Source organism: Asparagus officinalis, chromosome 3 (genome assembly GCF_001876935.1).
Source record: "Asparagus officinalis chromosome 3, Aspof.V1, whole genome shotgun sequence".
Lineage (NCBI taxonomy): Eukaryota > Viridiplantae > Streptophyta > Magnoliopsida > Asparagales > Asparagaceae > Asparagus > Asparagus officinalis.
This window is the reverse complement of record NC_033796.1, coordinates 79458575-79478076: the sequence shown is the minus strand read 5'-3', so window position 1 is coordinate 79478076 and position 19502 is coordinate 79458575. Positions and strand designations below refer to the sequence as shown.

Sequence of the window (19502 nt, the reverse complement as noted above, 5' to 3'; positions counted from 1 at the left end):
ATCATTGACGTAATTGATAGTCTTAAAGTTAAATCTTTTTGAGATCTTCTCAATGTAGAGTCATAGTCCACAAGAATCTTCATGTTTTTCAGGAAAAAGGTGAATTAATGATGGCACCGCACATGATATATAGAGCATGTTTGGGAACTTTGGCTTATAATCACAAATGGATAATCCAAGTGGATTGGATTATAATCTAGAGTGTTTGGTAAATTTAATGGATTACAGTCAATATTTACTAGTAAGTATTTGGCAAATAAGTGGATTATAATCCATCACTGTTGTTAAAATGACTAAACTGGACATGTGGTACCATAGCTTATTTTTTTTGGATTATAAGTCAAAATAAGCCATTTGCTAAACATCTCCAAGTGGCTTATAAGCCATTTTTACCATTTGCCTAACATGCACGTACTCATAGCTTATCATTTCTTTTGTATTTATTGAGTTCTGCATTGGTTGTCAAGTAAAAATGTGTTAATAAGAGTTTATAACATTTTTAAATCACAATTATGTGCTGGTCATCCCGTGCCAGAGTCAAGTGGGTAATATGACAAGAGCAGGTAACAGATTGGAGAACTGATGTTTGCTTAACATGCAGATGCACATGTAATAATTAATAACTGCCAAAATATGTTATAATATGTGTTTTATGCTAGGATTTTTCATTTATGTTCAGATTTGTGCCCTCGAAAGAAAATTTTTGCAAAAAGCTTTTCATAATGTCAATCAAAGTAAAAGAGACAAGACTGTACGATAATGGTTACCTTTGCAACTGTAGAACATGATTCATGCATTAGAACTCAGTAGTATCTTGATAATTCACTTTTCAAGTGTTAGGCATAATTTCTCTTTTTTAAACATTTAAATGTCAGACCTTAAGTTTCAATTTTGTATTCTATATATTATTCCTGCATTACTGATCTGTGGCGTTGCTATCGTTCAGGTCCGCACTCCTTCTGGAGTTGCTTCTACCCATAAATTTGCTACTGAGACTGTAGAGCTTCCTGCTCAAGAAGGTGAAAGGGTGACAATTTCATTAGCTGCTCCATCAGATATTTTTCGAGGCACTGCAGGTCTAATAAAATTGATCCCAAGGGCTCCAGGGATGAGCCCAGGGGAACCCATGTGTCTCACAAATCACAGTAGTGGGCAGGTTTCTCAAGTGCTTCGAGCTCCCGCCAAGGATGAGCGTTCCTTTTTATTCAATCCATCCATCCTTTTTCCCGCTCTTACTTTACTAGCTACAGGAGATGCTGCATCTGGAATTATTGATCCCACTCTTCCCAGACTTATTTCAATAGTTGCTGTTGCGTCAGTTGCTCTTGAAGCCGCTGTGAATAGGATCATTCTCCCAGAACTGAGAAAGGTAACTGCTTCAGTATCGCTTCCGAGCTTTCTTACGGATGCTTATTTATGTGGCTCTTCTGCTTCTAGAAATAATAAAGGCTTCATTCAATTTACCTCAAAAAGTGTGTCCATTACTGTCATTAGCAGTTAAACTATAATACTAGCTATCTGTTAATAGATGTAATGGTACTTCTCTTACTCCTCTACGTTCAAGTTGACCGGGCATAAAGCTTCTCCAAATTTCCCGATTTGCTTGAATTATTCATAAAATGTAATACAAGTTACTTAAATCAGGGTTCGCATCCAACAACCCACAATAGGAGCAACCTTTAATTTACTATGAATGCACCCTGTTTCTTATCCTATCTTGTGTACCCACAAGACTAATATAATATTCTCATTTCTGCTGCACTCATTCTTAGCATATGTTGTGTTTTAGTTTTTTAATTATCCGAAGCATTGTTGGTCTTATTGTAGGGACTAAAAAATGTCAAGAAACAAAAGAGTGACGAACCTCGTCTCAGTAAATGAATCTCGTCTCAGCTAGACGAAGCTCTCAAACACCTCATCACTCAGAAGACTAAGCTTGTCAATGGAGACGAAGTTCGAAGCTCGTCACTGGGGACAAAGCTCCTTCAGAAGGTGAAGCTCATCATTTGAAACGAAGTTCGAAGTTCGTCACTTGGGACAAAACTGATTCAGAAGATGAAACTAGTCATTAAAGATGAAGCTTATCATAGAAGACGAAGCTCGTTATTGAAGACGAGCCTTGTCATTAGAGACGGAGCTCCTCTAGAAAATAAAGCCCATTCAGGAGGCGAAGTTCATCCAGAGACGAACCTCGTCAGGCAATAAGACTCGCCCCAGAAGATGAGGTTCAACACATAACCATGCTCAATCATCAAAGACAAAGATCGCCACGCAGCGAAACCCGTCTTATCAGACGAACCTCGCCACGCGTCGAGGCCCGTCTCATCAGACGAACTTCATCATGCAGCGAGGCTCGTCTCATCAGACGAACCTCGCCACACAGCGAGGCTCGTCTTATCAAATGAGGCTCGATGCCAGGAGGCTAACGGCCATGAAGACCTAGTGAGCCTACGTGGGCTAAATCTAAGGAGTCAGTTACGCTCCTGATCTCATGATCTCAGCGCCAGTTACATACTGAACGCCTATAAATACTCGTGAACAACTATGAAAGAGGGACCTTCTTTTGGAGAGACCCTAAACTTAGACGCACACACATCAAGAAGCAATAATAGCCACAAGCAGCTAAAGCACTCATCAAGAGGCTAATTTCCTCCTCAAGTTGGAAGCAATCTTGCTCCGATCGTCAACGAGAAGTAAGCTTGACACGAGCATCGAGCGATGCATCTCATCGCCATATTAAACCCATATTAAAAAAAGGAGAAGTCAAATCAATCTTCTCCTCTTCTGTACTTGAAAAAAGAACGATTGTAAAAAGATTTTTACAAAGTGATAGAGTCTATTCTTGCGACCAAGTAGTCGAAGAACTAGTCGTATCGTTTTTTTCGAGACTCTACAGAAGATGGCGACCACAATGGGAGATATTATTTTCTCTGAAGAAATGATTGTGGCGCAGTCAGACATGATTGCCATGGGAACTGACGTCGAAACCCTCGTCATCAAGTTTATCAATCCAAGTGTGCGGAGTTCCTCTCCTCCTATGCTCCACGTTCCACCAAAGCACGCAAGTGCCGCAAAGTCTCTCTCGTAGACTCTAGCCAATTCGGCTTCTGACAACTCAACCCGAGTTTGCCTTGAGAAGAGATCCTTGCCTCTGACTGTTGAGGCTCTAAAAACTAGCCGTCCGGCTAAGCAATGGGTCGTTAAACAACTCAAACAAACTTCAATTGTTGCGGAGCCCGCGACCAATTTGCTGTAAAAAAGGGTAAGATGTCGTCAACGCCAGAATCAGGCCCGTCGTGAAGCCCGCGCCTTAGCCCCTCTGGATGGCTTCCACTATCGGCCCCAAGATGACGTGGCTAGAGCTCGTAAATTAGTCAAGACTCGCCCAACTGAGATGCGTCAAAATGACGAACCTCACCCACAGCGTGAACCTCGTCATCACTGCTCGTGCATCCAAGTACATCCAGATGATGAAAACCTTGTCTTTAACACGAGGCTCATCCAAGACACCAAGTTCGTCTCCCGAACCAGGTTCGCCCCACTGTCGAGGTTGGTAGAACTGAGGTGCGTCAAGATGATGAACATTGCCTCCAGCACATAGCTCGCTCCACCACTGGGCCACTTTCAAGTTACCAAGTCCAGACTCATCCAAGACGATAATTTCATCACCAGGTTCGTCCAAATGGTGATGCTCGCATGAATGACGAGGCTCGCCCAACTAACGAACCTCGTATCAAGCATGAGAGTGACGAGGCTCACCCGACCACTCAGGCTCGCCAATCTCTAACACTTAGAGATTCTTGTGCATGCATAAACAAACTATTGGAGTTAACAAGGGGTGGTCATGTTGCTGATCTCCATGATTACCTGGTTTGTAAACGCAATCTAAACCAGATAAAATCTCGTTGCAACTGTGAAAGACTCATCTTCACGGTACTTACCAAATGCTAGTGCAGGGGCCCATCACCCAAGCCCTCTGTCTTTGAGCGACTGTCTAGACTGTTCGGACTCTCATCATCCAAAAGAAGACGCTTTTGTCCCAGAAAACAAATTCCTAATAATGAACCTGCTAAAGTTACAATCAATATGACTAGCAGGGGTAAAAGCAAAGGACCGGGTGGCCCTTCTGACTCCTCTAATCCCGAATTTTCTCCTGGGCTGAGGGGGTTGTTTATTGAGAAAGAGGGTATCTTTCGACACCCGCACCCGTACCGACTCGGTAACTCTATTGGAGTACCAGCGTTTAGCAGATATTTTTGACGATACCGATGATGATCTTGACAACTCAGCCATTGCTACTTCCTAAACATCCAGCACTGATCAAAGTGGATGCACAAATGCTCATATGGTTGGAAATGCGGAGGACCTGGCAAAAAGATTAGAGGAGTAGCAAGCTACTCTTCTCCAACAACTGAAAACTATCAAGCTCATGAGAGAGACGATAGACAAGCTCCTTAAGAAAAAGGAGAAGAAGAAAAAGAAGAAAGGTTTTGGCGAAGCTTCAGGATCCGGATATCAACGACCTTTACCTGAAGCTGGGGGATCTAGCCATCCAAACCAAGAGGACAATGATACAGGGGGTGATGAAGAGGAAACTCTAAAAGCTTATTCCAAATCATCAGAAGCCGAATCCAACCCTCACAAGAAAGAGATAGACCAGAAGTTGAATGACTTTTAGAAGCAACTTGATGCTTTGAAGCTTTAGAGAAAATTCAAAGAACTGGGGGTGACTAGACCGTACCCTATCGAATGAGATGTTGTTCATTATCCTTCAAAGTTTAAGCCAATCAGCCTCCTACAATTTGATGGCACGGGCTCTTCTACCCAATATATCTATTACTTCCAGGCACAAATTGGGCACATAGTGGGAAATGATCCCATTGTGACTCAACTGTTCTTTGGTACCCTCAAGGGGGTCTCTTTTGAGTGGTTCTGCAGATTGGAGCCTGGGTCCATCAATTGTTAGAAGGACATGGAGAGGCTTTTCATGGTCAGATTCTTCGACGATAACATAGAAGTATCTATGGCCACTCTTCTAGCTAAGAAGTAGAAGAAAAGAGATTCCGTCAGTAAGTTTGTCAAGAGATTCAGAAACTGATCACTGCATTCTCCTGATCAGGTCTCGAAAGCCACCCTCATCGAGATGTGCTGGAACAATCTCTCCATCAACATACTATCCAAAATGGGCGCTGTTGAAGCTTGTTCATGGAAAGACTTGATCTGACAGGGAGAACAAGTTAAAAGCATGCTCAAAAGGTTAGATGCTGATGAATCATGTGAATCTCGTCCTAGGAGAGGAGGTGCTAACCAAGGAAATTTCACCCCTCAGACCCATTCAAAGGGGAAGGATACTCTAGCAGTGGAAACCATTTCCTTGTCCAAACCCTCTTCAAAACAGAAAGGTAATCCTTCGGATGGCCGCTTCTAGAAGCAGTACGACTTCATAGATGAGCAGGTCGTCACGATTCTCAAGACTTTAATCAAGATGAAGAAGATCAAGCTTCCGGAATCAAAGCGACATGAGGAGGCTTCAAGGGCGGATGATCCTATTTACTACATGTACTACAGGATGATTCATCACCCAACGAAGGCGTGCTACATCTTGAAGGATAAAATCCAAGCTTTATTGGACGAATGCATCATAACCTTTCAATCTGAACAAAAGAAGGTGTCTGCAAATATGGTCTCCTTGCGGTTCATAGGCTTCCCGGAGCTTCTTGTGCAAAATGGTGTGAAATCGATCCCACAAGCAGAGACTAAGGCCCTAAATCTTGATCCTCACCAACCAAAAGGAGAAGGGTATGTTCCTACACACTCCGAAGGCCAAGGTCATCATGGTTCATTCTGACCTACTTGCTGATGAGCAATGGCGTTGACAAGTTCAAAGAAGTCCAAGGCAAAGTAAAAGTCCTGTAATGTTGTTTCTGCCATCCCAAACTAGGGGTTGAAACTGCTTGCCGTAGCAGTTCCGGTGATGAACAACCATCATTCACCACATAACCTGTTCAGACATCAGGAACCCGTGGCAGAATGGAGTACTTGAAGAAATACCATGAGGCGGGAGATAGCTCGCCAAAGCCAACGGAGAAAGCAGCAAAGAAAACGAAGTTACCCGCCAGTGATCCAAAAACAAAGAAGCTCCGATATAATAAAGCGCTTAGGAAGGAGACTCCTGAAAGCTCAAAAAGTCCTTTTTGGTTCAATGTGTTGGCCCACCTAGCCAACATCCCGACAGGAATTACGTTTTTCGAGCTCCTGCATTTATCTAGATTAACTAGGAAAGCTCTACGTGAAGCACTGGCAGATAATGAAGCGTTCCTGGCTCATATTCCGCCGATTCCAACATAGGAAACACAAGAAGCATGCCCTTAATGCAATCAGGTCTTTAAAGGACGGATGCCTCATATCACATTCTCCCCAGAAGACATGTTTGTGAAGAACCTGAATCACGATAGACCTTTATATTTTACAGGATACATCGGGTTGGTTCGGGTAGATCGGATCTAGGTTGACCCCGGTTTCGCCCTGAGTATCATACCGTTGAGGCTCATTAATCATCTCAGGGTCCCTCTTCATCATCTATCAGCAACGAGGACTACCATCTATAGCTTCAATGTCTCTAACACAGGTCCTCTTGGTAAAATCAAACTGAAATGCCAGATGGGGGACTTGAAGATAGATATCACTTGCTACGTTATCGATATAGAGACATCCTATAACTTATTATTGGGTCAGCCATTGATCCACAATAATTTGATTGTTCCACCCACTTTGCATCAGTGCATGAAGTACGTGGATAAAAATGGCAAGGTTAAAACAGTGGTCACGGAAAAGCAACCATTCAAGGGTGGAGAATTATTTTACTGATTCTATCCACTACCTAGATAGTGAGCCGACCGACGCATCACCAGTTGAGGACCTCGATAGTGGCAGCGAGGCTGATACGAAGCCTGAATACGAACATGGTATTGTCTTTAATGACATTGAACCTATCGTGATTGGCCTTGAAAGTCTCGGTGTAAATGACATCGGTGATGATCCCGGTGAAGTTATCTTCAATAATAGTGAGGGTTTAGCTTACTTGTCGTGCGTTGAATCTAATCTTGATGCACCAGATACAAGCACTGATATATTGATGGATTCTCTATCGAGGTTATATAACGAATCAACATTGCACATGCCGATTCGCTCATCCTTCACAACAAACCGTCGGCGCGTCGAATCTCCGTATGCCATCTTCGTGGTACCCGCAGAAAAATCAACCAAGAATACATCATCTTTGGGCAAAGTGATGGTCCACTGCAAACTCTTTGGGATGAAATGAAGAAAAAGAAGAAACTCCTCAATTGTCATATTTTAGGCCAACAACGCGCCGCATAATGGAGAAAATAGGATATGAATTTTCCCAAACAGGAGGTCTAAATTTTGAAAAAGGCCGGCGTGCCCTGCTTACTCCCTTTGTACCAAAAGGGAAACCTGATAACTATTACGACAGGACTCGCAGGGGATTGGGTATGTATTTTCGTCGCCAACACAGTGTTTCGAAGCTAGTGGAGAGTCGAGCGACTATTCTATTTGCTCTTCTTCCGAATCAATCTACTGGCATTCAGACACCAATATAAGGGCCATGTTCAAGGGCCTTATGTCTAACATGACCTCGACTCAGCCAAGTGAAGCTTGGAAGGATGATCAATTACCCCTATTCGAGGATCCCTTGAGTCAGCAACTCGGCATGCAGTGGGAAACCCGCTTTGAACAGCGCGAGCCTCCTACTGACGACAAGGGAATTCAAGTGAACATGGGAGATGAATCTAATCCGAAGCCCATATTCATAAGTGGTAGTCTATCGTCCAAAGAAAAGGAGGATCTCATTGCTCTTTTACGTGAGTATATTGATGTCTTCGCCTGGAACTATGAGGACATGCCCGGCCTTGATCCTCAGGTAGCCTTGCACCATCTTAATATTAAATCAGATGCCAAGCCTGCCAAGCAACAGCAACGACGATTCCGTCCACAGATCATTGAGGCAATTGAAGCCGAAGTCAATAAGCTCATTGATTCGAAGTTTATCCGAGAAGAACAGCACCCGGATTTGGTGGCCAATATCGTTCAAGTTTTGAAAAAGAATGGGAAGATTCAAGTTCGCATCAATTTTCGTGACTTGAACTTGGCATGTCCGAAAGACGATTTCCCTTTACTCATTACGGACGTCATCATTGACAATACATGCGGGTTTGAAAGGATATCATTCATGGACGGATTCTCATGGTACAACCAAATCAAGATGTATCCCGAGGACGAGAAGCATACTTCCTTTCGAACACCTTCAGGGATATATGTTATATGGTAATGTCTTTCAGATTGAAGAATGCTAGCGCCACGTATCAACTCGCTATGACCACTATTTTCTGGGAACACTTACGGAAGACGGTGGAGTGCTACGTCGATGACTTGGTTGTTAAAAGTCGTAACAAGGGTGATCATCTTTGCGACTTCAAGTAATGTTCAACCTAATGCGATCACAGTATTTAAGGATGAATTCAACCAAGTCCTTCTTAGGAATGACCAGCGGTAAATTCCTTAGATTGGTCACAGCTAACGGAATGCACCTTGACCCGGACAAAGTCAGCCATTCAAGAGCTTCCACCTCCCTAAAATCTCAATTAGCTGCGCGGTCTACAGGGGCGTCTGGCTTACATTTGCATGTTCATTTCTAACTTGTCCGGCATGTGTCAGCCATTGTCGAAACTCTTGAAGAAAGACATATCATTCGTCTAGGATGGGACCTGCCAGAAGGCATTTGATGAGATCAAACTATTGTTAGACCCTAGGGGGTGATTAGGGTCTTATGCTAATCTAATTCGATTTTATGCCAATCCGATTTTATGCCAAATAAAACTAATTAATAAATTATTCTTGCAAGATAGATATACAATATGTTACAAGCAAGAATAGATAATATGAACAAAGAGCAATATCCTAGCAATAAGATATATAGTGAAATATATGCAATGATATATAAACTAACACAAGGGTGAAATAAACAATCTACAAATGTGATAGGGCAATTGACAATAGCGACAAGAATGTAATGAACACTAAGCACAAATAAAACACCAAAGCAAACTCAAACACAAGCAAATGATCACGGAGTTCGAACCTTCCATCCTACGTCTCCGCTCCCCACTCCCGGGGAGAAATCCACTATCACAACCGGGTTTTCTACGCTTATTTGAATAACGTTTACACCTCACAATGTCGGTTTTCAACGCTCACCGATCAACGTTCACAAACACTCACAATGACGGTTTTTAACGTTCACCGATCAACGTCTACACTCCACACCTCACAATAACAGCAACTGATTTGTTCTCTAATACAAGGCGAGAGCTCAATTAAAGCTCATACTCAATTGTTATAACTCTCACCAACCCAAATATACTATGTATAAAAATACAATAAGCTCAATAGGTTGTGTGTGAACAATGAGTGAAATCAAATCAAATCAAACTAAAATCAAATATAAATACTAGCTTAATAGAATGATAATCAAATAATACAAAATGTAAAGCTAGATAGAGTTTAGAAAACTTCTTCAATAAATGACAAGAGAGAGAGAGATGGATTGAAGTTCAAATATCAATGAATTGATCTCTACTTCCTCTTGTGGAATTCTTCACAAACCAAACCCTTAAACCAACTTAAAACCAAAATTAAAACAAACTTAAACCCTTGTTAAACTCTTGTTTAAAAACTTCTTGGGTTATTGAAAGATGAGAGCAAGGGGGTATATATAGCCTCCCAAAATCTCAGCCAAAACCCTAAAGGAAATGACCAAAAGCCCATAGAGAAACAACTGAGGAACTAGCCGTTAGAATCCAACGGTCAGATTGGCGGTTGACCGTGGAAAACTCGCGGTCGACCGCGAGCAGCAAAAAGGCTAGAGGTTGGTTCTGGACAAGTGAAGGTCGACCGCGAGAGCATCCGGTCGACGGGGGGGGGGGGGGGGGAGCCTCTGAAAAACTTTCTGAGTCTCTGGACTCAGGGGCGCTCGACCGTGGCGGTCGACCGCAAACAGATATATGATTTCCAGATTTGAAAACTATTTTTTTGATTTTAAAACCCTATTTAAAAATATCAAATAAATTCTAAAAATTATGAAATTTTGGGAAATGATTGTAAACATGATAATACATATGTTACAAAAATTGGTTTTCAAAAAGGACCTCCCAAATATAAAATATCATCATTTTATAAAATAGTCCAAAACATAAAAATATAAACATATGAGTTTTGATATTTTAGCTTAACCATGTTTTGAAACATTACAAAATAATTTTATAGACTTGAAGAAAGATATAAACTATTGTTATGAAGTCTATAAATAATGAATATAGTATTTTATCAAAATACATATATAGTGTACTAAAATATAATTTCATTGAACTAAAATTGATGAAATCATATATATATGCATATAAGTATGAAACAAAAATATATTTTCGAATTATATTCAATTGTTTCATATTAAAACTTAAAAACTATCAAACCAAAACATATATGTATATATATACATATATATATACGAAACCAAAACGTGTATGTGTGTATATGATTGAGCTTAAGGTACTAACACACATAATATAAAACCTAAAACTAAATTACCCAAGCTTGTGATCTTCAACGAAGCTCTATCTTGGTACACTTGCGGATGAAGCTTGAACTTTAATCTTTAACTTTGAATTGCGTAGGTTTTACTCCACAATTCCACCAACCTTCATTAGATATGATCGTTGAGGCTCGATTCCATCCATCCTCCAACTTATTGTTTGTCTACAATGATTACAAAACATAAATACTAGACAAACAATATTAGATATAAATTATTTGTTAAATCATCATCAAAACAAGAAGGCTAACAACTATATCTCTCTAGTCCACCTGTATTGGTCACAACAAAACCAAGGAAGCTATTCCTGATATATGTCCGAGCTACGGAGCATGTATTGGGAGGACTTTTAGCTTAAATCGATGATAATAGCCATGAACAAGCCATTTACTATCTCAGCAGAACTTTGATAGGAGCTGAGTATCGCTATCTACCCGTCGAGAAGGAATGCTTAGCTTTTGTCTTCGCGATCCAAAAAATATGATATTATTTGGTTGGGCAGACCATATATGTCATCTCCAAAGTCAATCCGATACGCGTATTTATGACGCAATTTGGGACATTGAACTGGCGATTTGCGAGATGGACATTGCTACTATCCTAGTATGATATATATTTCATGCCACAAAAGATGGTAAAAGGTCAAGCTATCTGCGATCTTCTTGCAAACCATCACTTGGACGAAAAAGTCAATTTATACCAAGATATGTCAGATGAGACATGTAAAGCCAATATGGTCTCGAAAGAATAGGTATGGCAGTTATTCTTTGACGACGTGTCTAGAACAGGCCCTAAAGCTACGATTGTCGCTGGAGTGGGAGTAGTCTTGGTTTCTTCGTAAAACCATGTACTACCTCGAGCCTTCTCTCTGACGGAGCCATGTTCTAACAACTTAGCTGAGTACAATGTTTTACTAATTAGTCTAGACCTACCAAGAACGTGAGGGTAAAACACCTAGAGGCGTATGGCGACTCGAAACTCATCATCAACCAGCTAAAAGGGAGTTTGAAGTCAGACATGAGGATTTGGTCCCTTACCACGAATCGGCCATCACATTGGATAATTCTTTTGAAGGATTCTACATTAATCATGTGCCTCGTCTCAGGAATACATATGCCGATGCTCGGGCATCACTCACAGCTACACTAGCTCTGCCTAAGGGAACTACTCAGTGAGTCACTATAGCCAGTAGACAACTGTTCCGAACGAACTATGCATTGCAAGTCAACACGGTCAATGAAGAGTCCAAGGCGTTCAAACCCAGAGATTGGCGATTCCCGATCATCGATTACGTCTTATACGACTTACTGCCTGAAGACGTTAAAGAAGAAGAATCTGTCCGTAGATGAGCGCCAAGATTCTACTATGATTCCTTGTCGCAGACCTTGTACAAAAGGTCGTATGATGAATTATTGCTTCGCTATTTGTCGAACAAAGAAGCAGAAGAAGTCCTTAAAGAAGCCCATGATGGCATCTGTGGAGCTCACCAGCCAGGACCTAAAATGTGGGACCGATTGTGTAGACTTGTCTACTATTGGCCGAAGATGATTAGCGATGTCGTTGCCTACACCAAACAATGTCGCGCATGCCAAATATATGCCAACTACATGCATCAGCCATTGGAACATCTGCATCATTCGACCACTTCATGGTCATTCGAAACATGGGGTATGGATATCATCGGCCCAATTTCCTCACCTTCTAAGAAAAGACATCACTTCATCATGACGATAACCGACTTCTTTTCTAAATGGGCAGAAGCAATTCCATTGAGAGAAGTCAAAACAACTGATGTGGTCAAATTCATCAAGCACCACATCATATACAAATATGGTATCTCGAGATGTATCATCCATGATAACGGACCCCAGTTTGTCAGCCAGGCCTTCACATTCTATGAAAAGTTTAGAATCAGAAACTTAGCATTAATAGCCTATAATCCTACTGCGAATGGACAAGAAGAAGCTTTCAATAAGACTATCATCAAAATTCTCACCAAGTTGGTCTCCACAAGCAAGCGAGACTGGGACGAGAAGTTGGGTCAAAGCCTATGAGCATATCGCATAATGGTTTGTACACCAACAGGTGCAACGCAATACTCCTTGGTATACGAATGTGAAGCCGTCTTGCTATTAGAAAGTCAAATTACATCCCTTCGGATAGCGCTTGTGACTGGTATGACAACTAAAGAGAGTCACCGCTGATGCCTTGAAGAGCTTGAAGCGTTAGATGAGAAACGATTACAAGCTCAACAACATATTAAGTTTTAACAGGCTCAAATCTCCAAAGCGTTTGACAAGAAAGTCAAACACCACATTTTCAAGGAGGGTGACCTGGTTCTCACCGTCCAACGTCCAATGGTTCTAAACTCCAAAAACAAAGGCAAATTCGAACCGAAATGAGAAGGACTATTTGTAGTAGAAACGGTCTACTCAAATAGAGCATATCGCCTAATCAATCAGGATGATGATAAGATTATGATGCCTATCAATGATAAATTTCTGAAGAAGTACTACCCATAGGCTTCTAATATATCGGCCTCTTCCATGTAAAAGTCTTCACAACGAGGACTACTATGCTCATATTGAAGGGAAACAGATCATTTCTAATCTGAGCAACGCTACAGGTTCGGACACCATGAATGCAGCGATAATACTTGACCCCAACAATAACGAGGAACGCGACCTTCAGCATTGTTAAAGCCATTAAAACTCTTCCAACTCCCACGAGTTCAACTAATGTGAAAATTTCATTCCTCACCTCCATCCAAACTCTCCCACTAATCCCCTTCAACAGGATGGTGGGTTCACTAAAAAACTATCACGTTAATGATTATCTCTAATAGTTAAATCTACCGTCAAATTTTCCTACTAATCCTCTTTAACAGAATGACGGGTCCATAAAAAACTATCATGTTAATGATTACCTCTGATAATCAACTTTTTAATCCCCATTGAAAATACTCTATCAAGTAGTGGCCTACCATATGATAAGCCCCTACTTATCACTTGTTCAGGACAGTGATATACCATGTGATGATTCACTACCTGATCTTTGCTGAACGTTCTATCTCTTTAGAGCGATCAAAGATAGTGGCCTACTATGCGATGTACCTCTATTTCAATCATAGTCGTTATACTCCTATGTTACTGAATGACTTCATTATTTTCACACCGTCATTCCTGCAAGTGACGTTGTTCAAGATAGTGGCCTACCGAATGATGTACCCCTATCTATCCTCTTATCCTCGAATACTGATCTACTAAGCGATGAGTCACTATTCATATTTGAGATCGTTATTTTACTAACGATATCATCACACTCCTTTGGTCATTCCCACAAATGACCATTCCTTGAAAAAGAAGGTCTATCATGTAATGAGCCTCGTTTTCAAATTTCCCAGTTGCATTGAACAACACAACCAAACTTGACTACGACTTAATCCGACGCCTCGAATGGCTAAGGATATAGGAGAAATTTTAGCATTAACTTAAGAAAAACTTCTCAACAACTTACCATGCTAAGGAAAAAACCATGGCTAGTCCAACTCAAACGGCAATTGGTAAAGACGCACTAAGTACGTTGATAGCTGAGGGCTTGTTAAAAATCCTAAGTCATAATCACTGATTGTGCAAATAAAAAAAATCGAAGGATAAAATGATAATTTTATTCATAAGATAGTTGTGACTGCTACAACAAGAGTTGGGTTACATAAGAAGAATTGAGCTTAAAGGAATCGAACGGTGTTGCGAAGTTCTTTCGTAAGTTCGTCCAATGACCTTCGATGCTCCGTTTTAGTTTCTTCCAACGCCTTCCTACACAACTCGTTATCAAAAGACACCATCATGCTACTCACGGTAGTCTCCAACTTCTCTAACTTATTAAGCTCAGCCTGAAGCGACATCTGTTGTTACTCCTATTTGGCTGCTAGCGTCTGCTGCACCTCTATTGTCTCCTTCAGATCATTCTCCACGACCACCAGCTTGGATTGGATCTCAGTGAGAGCGGCCTTGTAAGATTCCATCAGGGTCTGGTTGTTCTGTTTAGCATAAATGACTCTTTGGCGATCGCTGGATAATTTCTCGCCGATGCCCTCGAGCTCTTCGACTTCCTTTTTCTTTGAGATCACTTGACGTATAAGCTCAAAAACGAAGTCATCTCTCTGCTTCAAATATTGCCTAGCTCGCTCTTCGACTAGAGGGAGAAGAGGTCGATCACGGTGATCCTACCATCTCCTGATGAGATTTTTCACCTTCGCCATGTTAAGCCTATATAGCAACACAGCTTCATAACTGGTCAGACTTTGCATCAAATTCAGGAGAGCCTCCAGCACCACCTTGATCCTGGCGAAGTCTTCACCATGATCCAATACTTGAGAGGGGGAGTCTTTCAAAATTGTGAGAAAGTTCTCTAGGATTTTTACACCCCGTAATTCTTCCCTCGAGCAAAGGAGGAAGAAGGTGTGGCGCTCAATGATGTTAGCTTGAGTTGACCAATGGATGACGCCACTGCTTGTGTAGACACCAATGGAGGAGTGAATATTTCGGTTGCAGGCAGCACCGATAAAGCGTTAGCAGCAGAAGCAACAACTATCAGTAGGCTCAGGACCTGAGTTCCCATCGGTGAAGTGGAGATGGTCGTGACAACAGTGATGTTCCTGCTGACAAATCAGTAGTCCCACAAATTCAGCTTTAGTAGTCGTGCCGGAGAACAACTACAGGTTCAGCAGAAATGTCTGGAAGGACATTTGCCCTAAAAAGACACTGTTAGCATAATTGAAGATACGACAAGACAATGACAAGTGTAGAGCTGTTTTACCTGGAGCAAGAAGAGTGTCGGCAGTGCTCGTACTGGGTTCAGGCCGTGACTTGACGCGACGTCGAAGCAAAGAGACATCGCTCAGCCTCAGCTTCGACACGCTCCACGGGAGGGGTGATGGCTGCTTGAGCTTCCCGCCTTGGTCTTTTCGAAACAACGTGTTTCGACTTCCTTACTGGCTCTTATCTCTTGGACGGATGTACTAGTGGGTTCAGTTGCTGGAAGAGTTTCCTCAAAGGCTTCTGTAGCCAAGGGCTCCTGAGGTCCAAGCCCAGAAGGCAACTCTTCATCAGATCTGGGTATATTCATCATCTCAGTTGGAGCTCCTGAGATGGCCTCTCTGAGTGCGGCGGCGGTTTTAGGCTCTAGGCTCCTCGCAGAGATGCCGGTGGATTGAGAAAAATGCTCGGCGATGTCATGCCGTAAGCTTCAAAAGACTCACCCACATGAGCAAATTCCTCAAGCTCAGACCTAAGCAAATCCTCCCCAAACAAAGGACCCTCGCCATCTCCCGCCTTGGTGGATGGTGCGCCAGCCATCGCAACCTCTATTGTTGGAAAGAAGGGAGTGGGTATCTAACTCTCGTGTTCTTCAACATGAGGAGACCCCCGAAGCGTACTCTCGCCAAGTTCTTCGAGAATTTCCTAATAAGTCTCATGGGGACATGAAGGCTGAGTCTCTTCTCCTCCCATGACCTCCTCGGCGCGTTGAAATTCTTTAGAACCTGGTAGGCGACTCCTCTTTGGAACATCTCTAGATCGTAAACAACCCCTGATGAGGAGTAACCCTGAGGAGTTAACGTTGAAACCTGGATTTGCCGCATTAGTGGTGCAGTGCCACTTACAATAAGCAAGGGTCTTCCAGAGTGGGGGACTTTGTAGTGGGAACGAGAAACGAGCACCTGTACATCCTACAACCATCTAGAACCACCCTCTCGCTCCATCAATGAGGCTACATTTAGACTGCAGATGAGTATTCGGGTTACCGACATATAGCTGGTCATAGCCGAATTGAAGAGCAAATCGGCATGGTAGATAATGCCCAGTCAACACGCTGGGCCATGGCCATAAATTAAGTACCCGGGACATGTTCACAAGCCACCTGAAGCAACCAATAGACAAAGAGGTGTTCCCCTAGCCATTCGACTCGTCCTTAAAAGTTTGGTCGTAGTTAGTCCCCGGGACATGAGGGAAGCACCTGAAGAAGTCAAAGTTGCTGTGATCCCGCACGACGTTCCTCATTGTGGCCATGTATCCCTTGGTCCAAGAAGAGTTTACCAACTGTTGGATGAAAGGGGTAGCCTGGTCTTCATCTCGAGCGGAAGGTGCAGTCATGAGGATAGGACAGTGCATCACAAACCACGCCACCAGATAGGTGTAAGGAAGCTCCACTTAAGGACTTTCGACACCCCGACAGAATTGAAAACATAGCCGCCACAATCCTCCATGGACGCAAGCAGTCATGGTTGGGAGGAGAGCGTATGAATGACAGTGTGCTAGACGGACATTCCAGCTTTGAAAGTGGGAATGAATGATAATTGGGGATGAACATTCTAGCTTCCAAAAAGAAGTGTGTTTGCTACACATGAATGGGGAGTGAGAATGGACATTCCATTCCCACCCATTCCTGCACACCAAACGAGGCCAAGAGTTGTCCTGAAAGACCAAGGCTATGAAGAAAATAAAGTCATTATAAGTGTATTAGGTTATTAAGGTGAAGTCAATATAAGTAGTAGGGGGTGGTTATAAGTGGTAGGCTGTGGTTTTACCATGCCTCAGTCAGTCAAGGTCATCATGTTACTTGAAGGAAGATGTCGAACAAAAACATAAAATGCAGGGGTATGAAAACCTTATTTTGGATAAAGTTTGTACAAAATAGCATAAACTTCATAATGTAGCAGTTTAGAGTTTTACCATCTAGTTATGTTGTTAATTATCATTGTTATGATTCATAGGCCACCAACGCTAGCTCATAGCCAGCTTTCTAAAACATAGAGTACCACGTAATCTACAATGTATTCTATTTCCTCTGCAGAATAACGAGTATCCGCACCTTGTAGAAAACTTTAGCAGCTATTGTTTATCCTCCATTAGTGTAGGACCCTGGTGTCAAATATAATTGGAGTCTGACATGAATGTGCAGACATCTAAAGATAAAGTCTCCAAGAAGTACGGAATTGTAGATCCTGTCAAATATCCTAGCGTTGGATATTTCTTTAACATATTCTCAATATTTATCTATCCTATTCTGAATCATTCTTGCGCATTTCTGTCTATGGCTTCAGCTTCCACAGAGAACAGTGGATGTAGTTGCTCTAAAGCAGCAGCTGTTATCACAATACGACCTGCTGCAAACCTGTATCAAGGACCTTAGACAAGCTGCTGAAAAAGAGGTTTCATATTACAGACTTGATTTAGTAGTTAAGATAAAAAATAATTTATTGGATCATGCGATCAATAGTAAAACTCTTACACAATGCTTCACACCTAAATTCTTGTTTGTTTGTTGCTTTTAAGGTTTGGATGTTGGCTCGAATGTACCAATTGGAGAACAAAATCGTGGCTGTAGGAGAACCATCCTATCGGTAACATCTCAGTTTCTCCAGGATAGTTAAATTAGATTTGTATCTAGCTAGTGTCATATTAAAAAAGTGATTTAAGACTCATGTTAGACCTCTCACTTTTTGTAGAGCTAGAAGAGCTCGAGTCAAAAGGGTCCGAGAAAGCTTGGAAAATTCACTTTTGTCAAGGATTGAGCTTATTGAAAGCTATGCAAAGGTAGGCTTCAACGAGAACATCCAAACCTCTCTAAGTTTATGTTTCCATGAATTCTAGGCATCATTTTCCATCATATTTACAGATATCCTCAATGATAGAAATTGAAGTGGAAATGGATTCTGATGTCCTAGCTGCTGAAGCAGTCAGTAATGCTGTAACTATTATTCTCATTCACTAATTTCATCAAACAAAGTTAATGGCTTTTATCCTTTTAGATATCATGAGCTGTTATCATTCTCTTTTTCTAATTGTAGGAAAGCATAGCAGAACAAATACAGCAGATGATGGAAATAGAAAACCTTCAGGAGGCAAGTGTTCTACTTTCTAGTTTGCATTATTCACAAGGAAACTAAGTACATTACTAACTATTGTTTTCTCCTCATGATCATTGAAAAATTGTATAGAGATGGCGTATACAAGCTGAGGCTAATGATGAAGTGGAAAGGCTTCTCAATTCCCAGCCAATGTCTAGTGAACTTGTTTGAACTTCTAAAAGCCTAAAGGTGATATGCATGCTTGTTCTCGTTTTATATAGAGTTAACAGCTGATAACTAAATATGCTGATACTATAATTTAATCAAGTTATGTAATGTTCAGAGCAAGGAGACACTTACTGTCGATGTATAGAATACCATAGAAGTCTACGAGCAAGGGAGCAAGGGAGCAAGAGTTAGCAACCAGAAATATAGTTGTAAATTCATGAGATCGTGAACTAGTATTTGATAGTATTTCTTGATGGAGACTGACACAGTAAGTTTTTGTGTGATTTTATGTATGTTTATGTATATTTATGTTTACGATTATTTTTCTGTGACATGTTTTGTATCAATTTACCATTGTTTATGCATATTTCTTGCCTATTATTGTCCATTTCCTTCCTCTCTTTTTTTTATTTTGTTTTGTTTGGCTGATTGTCGGCTGTCTATTCTGAGGATCTGGTTTTGTTTTGTTCTCTTTCTTACTAGAGAACAATGCCAGTGTTAGATCGGTTGTATATGCATGAGCAAACTAAGGAGTAATATAAGGAAACTTATTTGCTCTCCTAGACAGACTATTTAGTCTTAAGACGCTTAGCTATTGTCTATATTCCGATTCTTGAGGGATTGAAATCTAATCTAGGTTTATCATGTTATGACATTTTGCTTATATTTGGTCCCTTTTGCACCACAATTATAGTAGATGCACTCTGAGCCATTATCTGTTACTGTTTCCTTCACTATTTGGTTTTATTTTTACTC

The 19502-nt window shown here is 41.4% G+C and overlaps 1 protein-coding gene across 5 annotated transcripts in view; it reads left to right on the top strand.

Moving 5' to 3' along the window:
• The window catches only part of LOC109834380, a 46795-nt gene extending 27661 nt beyond the window's left edge, over nt 1-19134 (top strand). For 2 of the 5 annotated variants that reach the window (XM_020402386.1, XM_020402390.1), the window contains exons 6-13: nt 947-1369; nt 17772-17879; nt 18004-18071; nt 18177-18264; nt 18347-18418; nt 18519-18572; nt 18669-18767; nt 18862-19134. In XM_020402386.1, the coding sequence (XP_020257975.1) occupies nt 947-1369; nt 17772-17879; nt 18004-18071; nt 18177-18264; nt 18347-18418; nt 18519-18572; nt 18669-18749 (894 nt within the window). In that variant the 3' untranslated portion in view covers nt 18750-18767; nt 18862-19134. Of the gene's footprint in view, nt 1-946; nt 1370-17771; nt 17880-18003; nt 18072-18176; nt 18265-18346; nt 18419-18518; nt 18573-18668; nt 18768-18846 lie in introns of all 5 variants that reach the window. The other 3 variants (XM_020402387.1, XM_020402388.1, XM_020402389.1) reach the window with 3 other exon arrangements.